Consider the following 16,213-nt stretch of genomic DNA (forward strand, 5'->3'; position numbering starts at 1 on the left):
TGACTCCCTTAAAATATATTGTACTTAGCCCTGGCTGGTGTAGCTCAGTGGATTGAGCACAGGCCTATGGAGCAAATGGTTGCTGGTTCGATTCCCAGTCAGGACACATGCCTGGGTTGCAGCCCAGGTCCCCAGTGGGGGACACATGAGAGGCAACCACACATTGATGTTTCTCTCCCACTCTTTCTCCTTCCTGCCCCCTCTCTCTAAAAATAAATAAATATTTTTAAAAATACATATTTTACTTAGTGTAACCTTCATTTCTGTCTACATCTTTTTTATGCTGTTGAACTACCTAGTGAGTTCCTTGAGCATCCTAATAACCAGTGTTTTGAACTCTGCATCTGACAGGTTGCTTATTTCCATTTTGTTTAGTTCTTTTTCTGGAGTTCTGTTCTTTCATTTCAGCCATATTTCTTTATCTCCTCAATTTGGCAGCCTCCCTGTGTTTGTTTGTGTGTATTAGGTAGAGGTCTTTTGACTCCATCTTAGTAGTGTGCCTAGAGCCTCAGGTAATCACCAGGGCATGGCCACCCCTCTCGGCACTCTCTGGCTCTATGTGGGGGAGGGTTCAGAGAGGGGACAGTACTGCTGACTGGCCTCTGGAGTTTTGTTCAGGAGGAACCTCTGTCTCATCATTTACTCTGATGCCGGTCACTTAAATTTCTCCCCATATGCCACTGGTGCCCTTCCAGCAGTTGCCTTAGTGCTAAAGCCCAGAGGGAGTCAGTCCGCATAAGTCCTAAGTCAGTGGTGGTCCTTTTAAAAGAAGACTCCTGAGAAATAGGCAGTTTCTTCCACTGCTCCAACCCCCAATGGTTTTTATAGCCACATGTCATGGGGACTTATCTTCCTGGTGCTGGAACTCTGGGCTGGATGGTCTCATGTGGGGCTGGGATTTCTCACTCCCAAGATTCCCTCTTGATTTTTAGCCACCACACATGGGTGTGGGACTGCCGGTTCTGCATCTCTGCCCCTCCTACCCATCTGGCTGTATGTGGCATCTTTAATTCCTTGGTTGTTGGACTTCCATATAACTTGATTTTCTGATGGTTCCGGGTGATGCTTGTTTTGTCATCTAGTTATAATTTTTGCTGCGGTTGTACGAGGAGGCAAGCCGTGTTTGCCTACGCCTCCACCTTGACCGGAAGTCTTCTAAGTCTTCATTCCTGGCTTGATAAAAATGCTGAACCGACTAAGGCTGGCAGTAGAAAGCTTCTTCCAGACTGTTTTGGGTTCACTAATATTCTTTAACCAGTTCCACTCAGTTCTTCTGTCACCAGCTCGTATTTCTGTCTCTTGTGCCTAAGTATAGCAGAGCTTTTTTGTATTGCACTCAGATTATTTTCTGGTTGGTTAGGGACTCCATTTTGTTTCTGTCGTCACTATTTTCTGGACCTCGATTCTTTCATTCAGAGCTGTCCATTCATACCTCTGAAAATAGCCTCTGTTCTATTTTAGCAGAAACTGAACAAAGAGAAGCCTGCTTACAGAAGCTCCCATTTGCTAGGTTTTCTTTATCAATTCATTGATTCCAAAAATGCTGATTGAATTTTTCATCATCTGTATAATTAATCTAATAATATCAAGTGAATGAGTAAATGGATAGATGAATAAATGAATGAGTTTTAGAACAGGGAATGAAACCAAACATGTAATTACTGAAGATGAAATATACACTTTAAAAAAAAACAACATACCTCTTATTATTTTTAATTGAATATATTGAGGTGACATTGGTTAATAAAATTATATAGGTTTCAGGTGTGCAGTTCTATAATACATCATCTGTATATTGTATTGTGTGTTCACCACTCCAAGTGGTGAACTCAAGTCTCCTTCCATCACCATTTACCCCCCTATAAAATGCCTTTTATTATGGACTATACAAAATCAAAACTCCAAACATGTACTGCTTATAAGATCCACTGACATTATATTTTAAAATAACACTATATAACTAAGGTTTTTTTTAAGTTTGAGTTAGTATAATATCATTAATCTTTACTAAGACCAAAAAATCCGTATTGATAGATTTTGATACCTGAAAACCCCTGCATATCGGACAGCATCCAGTTAAAATATTAAATAATATCATTCATCAAAGAAGATATTTTTCTCAATTCCCAAAACAAGTTTGAGGAGTTATGTTGGTTTTGAATGGAAGAAAAAGACCCAGTTAAAGTACAGAAACAAAGTTTTCATTTGGTGGAAGCTGAAATCCAAGATCTGTCACATCCGGCTTTTGCCAACTTTTAACAAGTTTACCAAGCCTAAAACCCTTACCCACCTTCACTACTTTTGCTTTGATTTTCCCCTTCCCTTGCTTTTGCTTTGCCTTCAGGCTTTTTCTTTGCCTCTGGTTCGTTCATATAGGGTACTGTCCATGCTGGTCTAGAAGACTGTTTCTCTTAAAATCTGTCTCCATTTTCATGTCATCTTTTTCATCTCTTACCACATACAGGGTTTTCTCGTCAGAATGTTTGTGGAGCACAACAGTTGCTGTCTCTTGAACATCTTTCATTAAAACATCAGTGTCTACTTTAAGAATACTTTTAAGTCTGCTAAGGTCCTTTGGGCACTCTTTTTTCTCTTTTCTTAAGATTTTATTTATTTATCTTTAGAGGAGAAGGGAAGGAGAGAGGGAGAGAAATATCAATGTATGGTTGCCTCTGGTGTGTCCCCTGCCGGGAACTGGCCTGCAACCCAGGCATGTGCCCTGACTGGGAATCGAACCGTGATTGTGTGGTTCGCGGGCCCATGCTCAATCCACTGAGCTACACCAGCCAGGGCTGTTTTGTTTTTTGTTTTATATTTCACATGAGTGAAATCAGAGGTTTCAGCCTTTTCCATGTGGCTTACTTCACTTAGCATAATGTCCCCAAGGTCCATCCATGGTATAGCAAATGGGAAATTTTATTTTTTAAAAGATTTTATTTATTTATTCTTAGAGAAGTTGGGAGGGAGAAAAAGGAGAGAAACATCTGTGAATGGGGGAAATGTCAATTGGTTGCCCCTCACACGCACCCTAACTAGGGACCAAACCCACAACCCAAGTATGTGCCCTGATGGGTGATAGAACTGATGACTCCAAGGAACTGAGCTGCACCAGTTAGGGTTCGTTATTTTTATGGCTGAGTAATATTCCATTGTGTATACACACCATATCTTCTTGATCCATTTACCTGTTGATTGTTTCCATGTCCTTGCTGTTATCAGTAATGCTGTAATGAACATAGGGGGTGTGTTTATTTTTTTTTAATTAGTGTTTTTATATTCTTCAGATAAATAACCAGCAGTGGATAGTTGGATCATATGGTTGTTCTATTCTTAAATTTTTGAGGAACCCTATACTATTTTCTCCAGAGGCTGCACCAATTTACAATCCCACCAGCAGTGTGTGTAGGTTCCCCTTTTGCCAATCCTCTCCAGCACTTGTTATCTTTTTGAAAATAGCTATGGAATGTACTTTTTAAAACTCAAAGTCTTTGTATGTCTTTATTGATTTGAGGCTTTCCTCTTTCCATGTCTCAGTAGAAGTTTTTCTGTTCAGTACAATATTTTATACCAGTGTCATACCAATAAATTCAATTTAAAGTGTACAATATTTATAATCAGTATTTCTAATGTTCTGTTAGAAGCATTCTATTTTATTTTTTACCAAGCATGTGATTTAAGTTTTGGTGTGACCATATAATGGTATATCTATTCTGATGTTGGTTCTCTGTGCAAGTGGATACCTGAGTATCTACTGAGGAAGCAGGAAAACGCTACTGGGTCTTCAGAATTTCAGTGTAGTTCCTACTCTTTCAGTCTGCATTTCTCTGGGGCTTGGCATATTTGCATCAGCTGATTTTAGTGAGATAAGTTTTCATTATAAATTGAAAAGTAGTAAAGTGACAGAAACATTAAGTTGGTGAAAATTCATATCAGACTTCACTACATAATAATACATCAGAACCATAGCTCCTTAAACATAACACATTTATTGCTGACCCCAAGAAATAAAGGAATATGTTGTTTCTTGAACCCACAGGAAAATCCGTGTTAGACTCTGTTCTCAATCTAGCAAATAAAAGTCTCAAATTATTTGAAACTTTTCACTCAGTGTAACATGATTACTTCAAATTGAACTCACAATCTTGGTTTTCAATCATGATCTTGTAGACCAGATATTAGTCTCTTAATTTAGAGGGTTGCTTCATGTTAATGCTGTGTCAGGATATGCTTCAGAAGCACCATGACATACTGACAGAGTTTAATAGTGATGAAGCTCTTAAGTGGGACTTAGAGCTACTGTATAAGCCATATGAATTTTTGCCTCAGGTCTGATCAGCACTAATGAATAATATTTTGTGCTTTCCTGTAGATTGTTGGGAGTATTTTAAGGACCCATACAGGTTACTAATCTCCTGTTTTTGAAATTGTATCCTTCAGTATGCTACTGTGGCCGCACCTCCCGAGATGTGTTATGTGGAACGGACGTGGGAAAGTCTGACGGATTTGGGGATTTTGGCTGTTTGAAGCTATGTGGCAAGTAAGGTTTATTTTCTTCTCAGTTAGAATAAAGCTGTATTTTATGTAACAATTGCTTAGTAGTCTTGTTCCTTTTTTAAAATAGGGTTTTGAAATGTGGAAACCATGTATGTTCTCAAGTGTGCCACCCTCAGCCCTGCCAGCCATGCCCACGGCTTCCCCATCTGGTGCGCTATTGCCCTTGTGGGCAAACTCCTCTCAGCCAACTGCTAGACCTTGGAAGTGGTGGTCGGAAAACGTGCGTGGATCCTGTTCCTGCATGTGGAAAAGTGTGCGGCAAGCCTCTGCCTTGCGGTTCCTTAGGTAACTAGTAGGCGTGTGAATATAAATGTGTGGCAGCAATAAGCAAAATAGTTTTAGATTCTATTATAATACCGGAGGTTTTTCTAAATATTAGGATCAAATTTTGTGTGGACATATTTTCTTTCCTCCTCAGAATATACTTAATGAAAACTCACATTTGCCCAAGTAATTTCTAGTTTGGGTGTTTTATTACTAACTCAGATCCGTTTGTGGTGAGATACTGTTCCATGGCGGATGTGGAAGGAGTTATCATTTCTCTTAGCAGCCTACACTAGTATGAGTGCCGTATGCCCTTGTTACTGATCCAGGGTCCAGTTAAGTGCTTAAAAGCATTTTCATATAATAGGAACATCTTAACTAAAAGTCTAAGTACACTAAAACTTTAGCCACTTGGACCACTTGAGAAATGTCATTGTTTTATACCTAAGTGTCCCATCTAGCTGAGGATAATAACTCCTGAGCATAATTTTACGTAGACATTTTTCTACAAATCTTTTTTTAAACAGAGGTGACTGAAGATAATTTCTTTCCCATTACCAACCCAGAGTCATCATTTTTCTGAATCTCAGTTACTGTATTATGCCAAGTACAGTGGACGTACAGTGATGGCCTCGGGGACTGCTGAGCTTTCTCAGGTGGTTTCCCTATACCGGTGTGCAGTTTGGATTGTTTTATCTACTTGTCAAAGCTTTTGTTGTATATTTTCTTGTCAACGCTTGTCCTACCTTTATTGGCTCTCCCTTTCTTTTGACTTGTGGCTTCTGATTACTTGGATGTAGAAACCAGAAAATGCTCGTTGGAATCAGCTGTAAAGCAGTAGTCTGAGTGTTTGACTGAGACTTTCCGAGGCAGGCCTTGGGAAATATATGTGTATAGTTTTGTAATGGTCTGGAAACTTCTCTCCTATCTGAGTGTTCCAAGGCCGTGTGCTTAGGAAAATGAAAGTGGGCAACAAAGTCTGAATAAGAGAAGAGTTCCTATAACTAACTGTGGTAAAGCCAACGTCTAAGTTGGGATTGCACTTTTATTGAAAATAGAGAGTTCACATTTCTTCCAACTACTAGCAGGAACCAGTAGGAGCACCCTACCTAATTCTGTTTTTCAGTCTAACTTTAAAATCATTTGCAGAACAGAAATGTTCTCTTATCTTTTAATACATATTCCACACACATTAGGAAAATCAATCATCGATCAGTTCTCCTTTTCTGCTGTGAAAATGTATCTTCACATGAACCCTGTGAAATGGAGATCAAATGACTTCTAAATCAAGAAGGATGGTAAAAATCTTCCTTTTCAGAAAGCACATGAATCAGCTTTGTAAGAATTTCATATATAATAAACAGAAATCCAACCCTGAGGTTAAGATATCTTGCTAGCAATGAAAGAAAGAGGAAGTGTAAAATGGGTAATGCAAAGGGACTTGAGCAAAAGAAAGATGGTAACTATGAGTGTGAACTGACTTGGAGGTGAGATAAGATAAAGTCAAGGGTTTTAATAGTGGCAGACTTTGAAGGAAGGAGGCTGAGTCACTGTTACTACCAGCCAAAGGCAAGCCTATGGCTAGTGGTAACAGTGACTCAAGTTTATTTGGATCTGGCATATCGGTATAAAGCTTGATTAGGTCTTTTAATATCACTCCTAGTAGGAAATTTACATTTAGACATTACACTTTAGTACAACAGACTAGGTGGAGTTTTGCTTTCAGGATGGTAGCATGAGCACCCACTTGGACCCACTCCCCAGCAAAATAAGCAGAGCTGGTGAAACTAGTTTTTTTAAAAAGCAGCCACTTTAAGTCTCTGGAAATTGTCCTACAGACATACATAATTAAGAAATATTTACTGAAGAAAATCTACTAAAACTCAGGAGAGTCTGTAGTTATTGAGTTATGACCCACTTCTTCCTTTCCCTCCAACCCCAGCTCAGCTTAACAGAAGCTCCATTAAGGATGGGTGTGCCCAAGAAGACAGGGCTTCCTGTGCCCTCAGCTCCTAGTCAAGGGTTTTTCACTAGGTGGAGCAGACTGCCAGCATTTCTCATCCCCTCTAACTCTAAGTCAAAGAGGCTAAATTTCCGGTAAGCACAGCTGAGAGGTCCGAGGCTCTCTTCCTTTATGAGTCAGAGGCTCTACCCCAATCACAATAGGTGAGAACGCTGGGACCCCTGTCACCCTCACCCTGGCTCACTTGTAGGGCAGAGGTTTCACACTAGGAAAATTGTGCCAAGGAAATCGGAGGCTACTATCCAATCCAGAACCCAGAGTAACCTCTGAGACTTCCCAGGGGGAGAGGCAGTCCAAAAGAAAACAAGCTCCAAAGTATTCCCCAAAGGAGCTGACTTTAATTTAAAATGGAGTATAGGGGAAAGTTTAGGGTTAAGGCCCTTTAGAAAACAGTAACATCTCTTAATTAAGAACAATAAGCTAAACTACAGGCCAACTAGTTCACCAGAAAGAACCAGGGAAAGAGATGACTAAAAGGATCCTTCTTGGGGTCAGAACAAACCTCGCAGACTTACATCCAAGACTACCCCTGCCCATATTTTCTCCGATCAAACTGAGCTATTTATTCTTCAAGGCATTGTTGAAAATAGAAAAGCAACCAGTCAGCAATTATTGTAGAGCCTCAGAATTGACAGTAACACCCAATGAGGCAGACGGCTTAGCAGAGAGATGGGGGGAAAGAGATAGTTGGAGAGAGCTCTGTTGAAACCATTGTCATGCCTGGGTGACTGCATACCTCAAGATCTGCCATCCAAAGGGTGACACCAGGGGCTTCATACCATAGGGAAATGGACTTCACTAAACCAGCCTAGATAAGTCACAAAACAAATAAGTAAACAACAACAAAAATGCTGTGGGGAGAGCGAGAGAAAGCAGTATCCAGAGTTGCTACAAACAGTGTATTACCAAAAATGCCTGGTTTCCAGCAAAAAAAAATAGGAAGTATGCAAAGAAACAGGGAAAAACACAGACAACAGAATTTTCTGTTTTCTGTAAGAGTGAATTATGTCAGATTTAGCAAAAACTTGAAGGTAGCATGCTGAAAGAACTAAAGGAAACCATGCTTAAAGAGGTAAAGGAAGGTATAAAGACCTTGTCTCATCAAATCGAGAATATCAATAGAGATAGAAATGATAAAAAAGAACCAAAAGGAAAATCTGGAGTTGAAAAGTCCAATAATTAAGATGAAAAATTCACTAAAGGGGCTCAACAGTAGATTTGAGCTGGCAGAAAAAAAGATGAATAAATGTGAAGATACATTGATAGAGATTATGTAATCCAAAGGACAGAGAGAGAATAGAATGAAGAAAAGTGAACAGTGCCTCAAAGAAATGTGGGACACCTTTAAGCAAATAAACATATATGTAATGGGAATACCAGGAGGGGAGAAAAGAGGAGAAAAATATTCAGAGGATAATGACTTGAAAACTGTCCAAATTTATTAAAAAAACAAACAAACATTAACCTGTCTATCCAAGAAGCCCAGCAGACTCAGAAAGGGTAAATTCAAAGAGCTCCACACCTAGACAAATAGTAAAAATGTTGAAAGCCCAAGATTAGGAGAAAATCTTTAAAGTAGTAAGAGAAAAATGACCCAGGGTAACCTGTATGAGATTAACAGCAGACTTCTCATGGGAAATGATAGATAATACTGCATCACAGCCAGAAAGTGGTAGAATGACCTGTTCAAAGTGCTGAAAGAAAAAGACCTGCCAACCAAGAATCTTATATCCCGTGAAACTGTCTTAATACAAATGGAAAATTTGGTGCTACTTTACAATGAATGATACTGCAGGAAGTTCTTTAGGCAGAAAGCAAGTAAACTCACATGTAAATTCAAATCCATATGAGAAAAACAAAGAGTAAAGGTATTACATAATTATAAAAGATAGTATAAATGCATATTCTTTTCTCAACTGATATTAAAATGCACTTGTATAAAATAATATGTTTATAATTAGTTTGGCCCATAATATATAGAAATATATCTGATAAGAACAGCAGAAGGGAGGTGAGTGGGATCAGCGCGGTATCGGAGTAAAGGAGTGACACCAGAGGGGAACTCAGGTTCACAGAAACAAAGGAAGGGAACCAAAAATGGTAAATAAGAAAATGTAACAAACTCTAAGTATATAATGTTCTCTTTTCTCAGCTTCTTTAGTAGACTATAACATTATGTAAATTAATAATTATTATATTATCAGGTTTGTAACATAGACATATATGTCATATGGATAACAATAATAGCACAAAAGAGAAAAGGGAGTATAGCTATTTGGAGTGAGGCTTTTGTATCTCACTCGAATTAGGTCAGTTAATTAAATCTGAAGTCAGTTCTGATAAGGGGCGTGTGATAAGCCCCTAGAGTAACCATTAAGAAAATAACTTTTAAAATGTAGTTAAAAAATACTATTAAAGAAAAAAAATGTTACACTTAATATTCACTTAATGCAAAAGGAAGCACTAAAGGAAGATTAGGTTTAATAAAGGCAGGAGACGAGTAAAAAACTAAGTGAAATGGCACACAAATCCTTTTAGCAATTGTAACAATGTGAATGGATTAAACAAAAAACAGATTGTCCAACCAAATTTAGAAAGTAAAAAGCAAGATAGATCCAATTATACGTTATCTTCAAGAAGCAGATTCTAGAGTCAGAGATCCAATTAGGCTAAAGAGACTCTGGGTGATCCCTGAGGGGTCCTTGAAACAGGACTTGCCCTAAACCTAGTTTAACAGAAGGAATGACGGGCCACCTGTCAACAAACGATCACAGAGCTTTAGTCAGAGAAATTATAGATCATGGCTTCTGATGATTTTTGATCCCCAGGTGATTGTCAGTCAAGAGCATGTTAGTAAAGTCACTTATGGCTACAATTTTAAGGACATTTAAGTCTAACCCGGAGACTTGTGGCCTAAGTGAGGAAACAGACCTGTTCTTTTACATAGGCACGGCACCCTGCAGTCCAAGGCATATTCCAGTGACTGATGCCGGGTCCTGTCCTTGCTGGGAAAGGCCCCGCCTGCTGGAAGAAGGGAAAATGGGGGAAGGGCACTGACGATATACCCTTCCCTCAACTCTGATTCTGGGGCTGTAGGGAACAGAGGTAGAAGACCAATGATGCTAGTGAATTTGGGAGTCTGAAATGAGTAGTTGCAGTTTTCATTCCTAGATCTTTTTATTTTTATTAAAGATTTTATTCATACCTGTGAAAAGCTCTGCCATGAAGGAGACTGTGGACCGTGCTCTCGTACATCAGTCATTTCCTGCAGATGCTCTTTCAGAACAAAGGTAAATCCTTAAAAATGCTACAGTTGTTGCCACCAGTGCCTTTTAAATTGGTGATTCAAGAAGGGGAGGAATCAAAATAACCTCAGTTTTCTTCCTGTCATTCAGTCCTGCCAGTGTATACTGACACCTACTATGGACCAGTTATAGGGTAGGTATCTAGGAAGGAGGAGGGAGCCAGCACTCAAGGCTCAGAGTCTAGTCATGGGTGTAAGGCATGTATGCAGATGGCTCCAACAAATGCAATGTGACGATGCTAGATGCTGGAAGAGAAGAACAATAGCGCTGTTGCAAAGAGTTAACTTCACAGCAGTTAGAGGGAACGTCCCTCTAAGAAGTTAGGGGGGACATAGTCCGAAAGATTACCCTCACTTCTGACACCCACTGCAAGAGTTTGGACAACTACTGAATTAGATAGAACAGTCTACATGACCACCCTCACTTCCAGTACCAACTACAAGTTAAGTGGTCCCCAAGACAACCCTCAAGGTTTGATATTCACTAGAAGGACTCACAGAATCCAGTGAAATCTGTTACATCCACAGTTACAGTATATTACAAGGAAAGGATACAGATTAAAATCAGCCAAAGGAAAAAGCACGTAGGGCAGAGTTCAAGAAAGTACCAAGTTGGTAAGCTTCCAGTTGTCCTCTTCCCATGCAGTTGGAACAGCATTACTTTTTCAGCATCAGTGTGTGACAGTACAATGGAGTATTGCCAGCCAGGGATGTTCACCCAGTTTTTATTGGATCTCTGTCATGTAGACATAATTGACTGCTATTGTAGCTGATCTCAGTCTCCAATCCTTCCCGAAGTCTGTTTATACTGTGTCACCCAAAGCCTCCACCCTAAATCGCATCATTGGTCTTTCTGATATGGTCAGCACTAACCTAAGACTACCCAGTGTGGCCAGCCTATACCTTACATCATATTATTAGACTATGCGACCCAAGTCCCTTGTGACCCAAGGCCCTGTATATACAACGACACTCCTGTCAGGCATGGTGCTCCAAGGACTTAGATATTACCTCTCAAAAGCCAGTGACAAAAGTCACATCTCTCTTTGTATAATGTTGATTATTCACCATATGACTGTTTTATAAGTTGGTAAGTATAGTCAGGTTGTCTACTTTCTGCCCTGGAAGTTTGGATTGGACTTTGTGTTTACAAAATGGATGTCTCACCATTTTGGAATAAGGCCACGATGCCAGTTCCTGTGTATGTAACCAGGAGAGGCAGTGAGCCTTCCTGTGGAAGTCTTTGGATGATCAGCGTGAACAAACTGAGTGTTGATCTGTCTCGCTCTCTGACCTACTGCTGTATTTCCGTGCGTATCAGCACCTGTCCCAGCAGAGCAAAGGCCAATGGAGACAGAATTCTGAGCAGTTGGTTTTCTTTTTTTTTTTTTAAGATTTTATTCATTTTTATCTTCTCGAGGGGAAGGGAAGGAGAGAGGGAGAGAAATACCAATGTGTGGTTGCCTCTCATGTGTCTCCCTCTGGGAACTAGCCTGCAATCCAGGCATGTGCCCTGACTGGGAATTGAACCATGATCCCTCAGTTCCCAGGCCCGCATTCAGTCCACTGAGCTACACCAGCCACGGCTTGGTGTATTTCTTAAATACAGCCCGAGGTCTTGGTATCTCCTGACTTGCAAATGATTTTGAGGATATAATCCATAAATTGGGAGTTACACTAATAGTTAAGGTTCAGAATAACAGAAAAAAATGTAAAAGCACAGTTTACATGCAAAATTTATATGAACATTATGGGATCTTTTTTGTTTTGTGTTTTCTGGAAGAAACCACAGAATACATGGGGCAGAAAGGTGTGTGAATGTCAGGTGCAGGGCCACTTTATACTTTTAGGCGCAAGCTTGAAGACTGAGATGCTACGATTTAGTAACCACCAATCTAATAGTGTCCAGACGTGCTCTTTGTGACGAAGAGCCGTGAGCAGTGCTGGGGTGTGTGAGCGGGAAAGGGCTGCTGTCGCCGTGCTGTTCTCCCCAGCAGGCCCATTCGTGCTCAGCCTTTTTGCTCCTCATTCACCCTCTGTCTTCACTCCCTCTAATAGTGGACCCCATGGCAGTGAGTATAATCTTGAGAACCTATGTGAAAATGGAATTTTTGCAAATAAAAGTCTTATTATAAAATTGCTGTACAAGTTCACTGTCAACATGAATTCTATTAAACCCTTGAACAAAGTGGAAACCCTTTTTGAAACGCTGATAATTGTCACCTCATTGTTTAGCCAGATTTTCATGAATATAGGTTTTTCATGAAATATCTTTGTAGTGGAATAGATTTTTCCATGGACACAAGTTTTCTAGATAAATAAAACTTATTTCTTAAAGCGCCAGGGGCTATTTTCTTTTAATCACCTTAGTGGGAGTCTTTGAGCAATGTATGTAAGTAAGTAAGTAAGTAAGTCTTTGACTTACTGCTTCTTTGTAAAGAATACTGTATTTAAGTTTTTATTGGCAATTCATAGTTATTATAGAAATTAAGAGGAACTCTGGCTTTCCTTACAGTTGTAGGCATAACTCCAGGATGTCATTTCCTCTGTGCAACCCAGCATTTGCATTAACCGGAAAACTCGCTCGGGCAGTTTCATGAGTCACCTTTGCTTTATATCTCTACAGAGCACACAGGGAACTTCTTTATATTGTCAAACCCAGCCAACACATTAATTTATCTAAAACATCTCTTAGACAAAAAGCTTCAGTTTCATAGACTTCTTCATTTGTTATCAACTCTAGTAGCTGTCTCCTTTTCCTCGGGGTCATTTTCACAAAGAAAAAAGTTTTTATCACTTTGCTAATTTCTGAGTACAACGCAACCTGTAAATGGCATCAAAGCCAAATACAGATGTTGTTGCTGGACAGCCAGCCAGGCTCACGCTGCCCGAAGGGACTGACTTGCTCCCCGTGGACCAGCCTCACCACAGGTGTTGTTCAGGATCAGGCCTCAGCAAAAGTCCATGTGATAGACTTTTGGGGCTATTCATGCATAATGGAAACCAAAGTAACAAAACTTTAAATGCTAGTGGTACGCTGTAATTCCACTTTGCTGCAGTCCGGCTAGGTTATCAGGGGTGCTCCTGAGTGTGTAGAGCTGTTTGCCCCTACGTTAAATACCATCAGATGGTTACGTATTTTCAGTTTTTATATCTGCTCTTTTTTTTTTCTTTTTCTGTATGTACCCCTACCAGGCAGTTATTTCTCTTTGCTTTGCCCACCTTTAGCAGCCTTTTTTTCATTCAGGTTTTATAATAATCTATTATGCATTTGGAGGCCAGGGCACAAAGACTGTTAACATTTTTATTTACATGAACAGTTAGTAAACCTGGGGCCCTGCTGTGAGCAAAGCATATCAATATAGAGACTGGGCTAACATTGCTCTAGACAGGTAAACTTGGTGAATAAATTGACTGCCGGAGAAGTACAGCATGTTTGGGATATGCATGCTACATTTAGCATTATATTATAGTTGTTTTGTTTCATTTACTCTTAAAGTACTTACTGTTTCTTTTTCTTTTTCCATAGGAGCTTCCATGTACTAATCTCAAAAGTGAAGGTATGACTGGGAAGGGGCCTGAGGGAACTTTCTGAGGTAAAGGTAGCATTCTGTGGGATTATGCACTGTCAAAATTCAGCAAAGGAACACAACATTTGTGCATTGTATTGTATATAATTTTTATCTCATAAGAAAAGGAAGAATAATCATGAATTGAATTCTAGTTAATGAAGTGCTGAAAAGTTCAGGGGAAGCATATTTCATGCCTGCAGCTTTTAAAAGCATCAAAAAAAGATAAATTGGTGGGTAGATAGAAAATAGATATGTGAAAAAATAACTGATGGTAGAATCTAGGTAGTGGACATATGAGTGTTCACTGTAAAATTGTTTTATTTTGTTTATATGTTTGAAAATTTTCACAATCAAGTATTGGTGGGGGGAAGCAAGGTAAATAATATCTAATGGAGCAGACTTTTTACACACAGATTCTGATGCTTGTTTCCCATAAGCCTTGATAGGATGTTGGATACCTGGAACGGGCTCAGCCAGCAGCCTTCATCACCTTTAATACTGTTTCTGCCTTTGTCCTTGATCCTGATGTCCCATTCTATTATGGCTCTGTTTCTGCTTTGCTAACCGTCACATAATCTTTTGTTTAGGCCACCTTGAAACCTTTTTTGAAAAGTGATAGAAGATAAATGTATCTTGTTCTGGTCAGGAAGAAAGCTAATTGCTGAGGATATTTCTTAGGCTGCAGGCATTGGAAAAGCCAAGGAAAAGTGACTTTAGCAATAGGGGACCTTACTGTCTCACATAACAGACAGTATGGAGACAGAACAAGTCCAAGGTTAGTTAATTCTAAGCTTAGTAATTCCAAGATCTAGGTCAGCTTCCCTGTGACTTTTTTTGTTTTTCCCTCATGGGTATAAAGTTAGCTTTAATACCACACATTGGGTTCTCACCCAACAACACAGAGAGGAAAGAAAGGGAGATTCTTAAACTTCTCTTCTTAAGAGCGAGAAAGAATCCTAAAAGGCTCCCAATATACTGCCTAAACCCTGCACTAACAAGGGGAGTGGCACTGCCACGACAGGTAGTCCCAGACAGCTTTTGAACTGAGCCCATGGGTGCCCGTTTCTGAACAAAATGAAGGATTTGCTAGCCTGACGAAGGTGGTCAGTGGCTGTTTGGAAGCTGATGAGAAATACCTGCCTCAAAGCTTCGGTCAGAATGTTGGTTATTAAAAACATAATTTGAAAAAATTATAACATTAATGCACTGTTATTTATTTTTTAAAAGATTGTATTTATTTTTAGACAGGGGAAGGGAGGGAGAGAGGGAGAGAAACATAGATGTTCAAGAGAACCATCAATTGGCTGCCTCATACACGCCTGCAGCTGGGGACCTGGCCTGCAGTCCAGGCGTGTGCCCTGATGATCCAGCACCCAACCCACTGAGCCACACCAGTCAGGGCTGTTGTCTTTTCTATTTGACTATCTGACAAGAGAAAAGTGGTATGCTATTTTAACATATATTTTCACCATAACATTTTTACCACTTATTTACATTATTACATCTGTATTTCTTAAGCCTGTAGTCAATCACATATTTGTTGAATGAATGTTAATATCCTCTGCTTTGTTTTCCTGTTTAATTGGCCACAACAGATGCTACATTCATGTGTGACAAGCGGTGTAACAAGAAACGGTTGTGTGGACGGCATAAATGCAATGAGATATGCTGTGTGGTAAGTGGGCCTGTCATTAGGCACAGTCAGATTGCCTCGGCCATTTGGAGTGCAGCCCAGATTTAGAAATTACTGGAAGGAAGCCCTTGAGCTGCCCAGATCAGGCTGATCTCAGCCTGGTTAAAAAGCCAGCCAGTGGCAACATGGAGGAAGAGAAAGAAGGGCAGAGGCCTCAGGCCTCAGAGCCAAGACCACCACATGAAAATACAGTCCTCTGCAAGAGACTGTGTGCTGCCTCTGCCTGACCTTAGCATCTGGGGCTTTAGGTTTCGAATACACCTTTTGTCAAGTTAGTAGGCAAATGAGTGTGGCATTTTTGAAAAGAGCAAGTTTTAGTCATCTGAAATATTCCCTTCTGTGGAACTGAAGGAAGCACTTCCTGGCAGTCAGTACTGCAGTATCTCGTCGAGTGTGTGTGTGTGTACAAATAACATAGTACCAATAGTGAGATAGTGCACATATGTACACATGCACATATGTGTATATAAAAATACGTAATTGTTACTTTTAAAACTTAATGACATGGTGAAGAGTGATGAAATTGTACAGTATATCAAACTTATTTATAAACCAGTGTTTGAAGGCTTAAAGACTTCCTGTTGTTACTGGCAATTTCTAACAGAATAGCAGGTGAGACTGCTGTAAGGCCCTATACCCAGTGTCCAACTTCAGTAGTGATCAGCTCGTGACTAACATGTTTCATCCATATCTCCACTGACTCTACCTCCTGTGATTGTTTTGGAGCTAATCTCAGACATCATTTCATCCGTAAATGTGGGGAGTTTTTCTTTGTTATTAATCTTGTTTATGGATTATAAACA

General features: G+C 39.8%; 1 protein-coding gene across 1 annotated transcript in view; it reads left to right on the forward strand.

The window, feature by feature from the left end:
• The window catches only part of NFX1 (nuclear transcription factor, X-box binding 1), a 73,826-nt gene that overhangs the window by 31,820 nt on the left and 25,793 nt on the right, over positions 1–16,213 (forward strand). The window contains exons 8-12 of the mRNA XM_037035722.1: positions 4,438–4,537; positions 4,622–4,839; positions 10,034–10,131; positions 13,675–13,705; positions 15,313–15,392. Of these exons, the coding sequence (XP_036891617.1) occupies positions 4,438–4,537; positions 4,622–4,839; positions 10,034–10,131; positions 13,675–13,705; positions 15,313–15,392 (527 nt within the window). The remainder of the gene's footprint in view (positions 1–4,437; positions 4,538–4,621; positions 4,840–10,033; positions 10,132–13,674; positions 13,706–15,312; positions 15,393–16,213) is intronic.

The sequence above is a fragment of the Sturnira hondurensis genome, unplaced genomic scaffold (assembly GCF_014824575.4).
Source record: "Sturnira hondurensis isolate 20B ecotype Veracruz unplaced genomic scaffold, ASM1482457v3 Scaffold0022566, whole genome shotgun sequence".
Taxonomy (NCBI): domain Eukaryota; kingdom Metazoa; phylum Chordata; class Mammalia; order Chiroptera; family Phyllostomidae; genus Sturnira; species Sturnira hondurensis.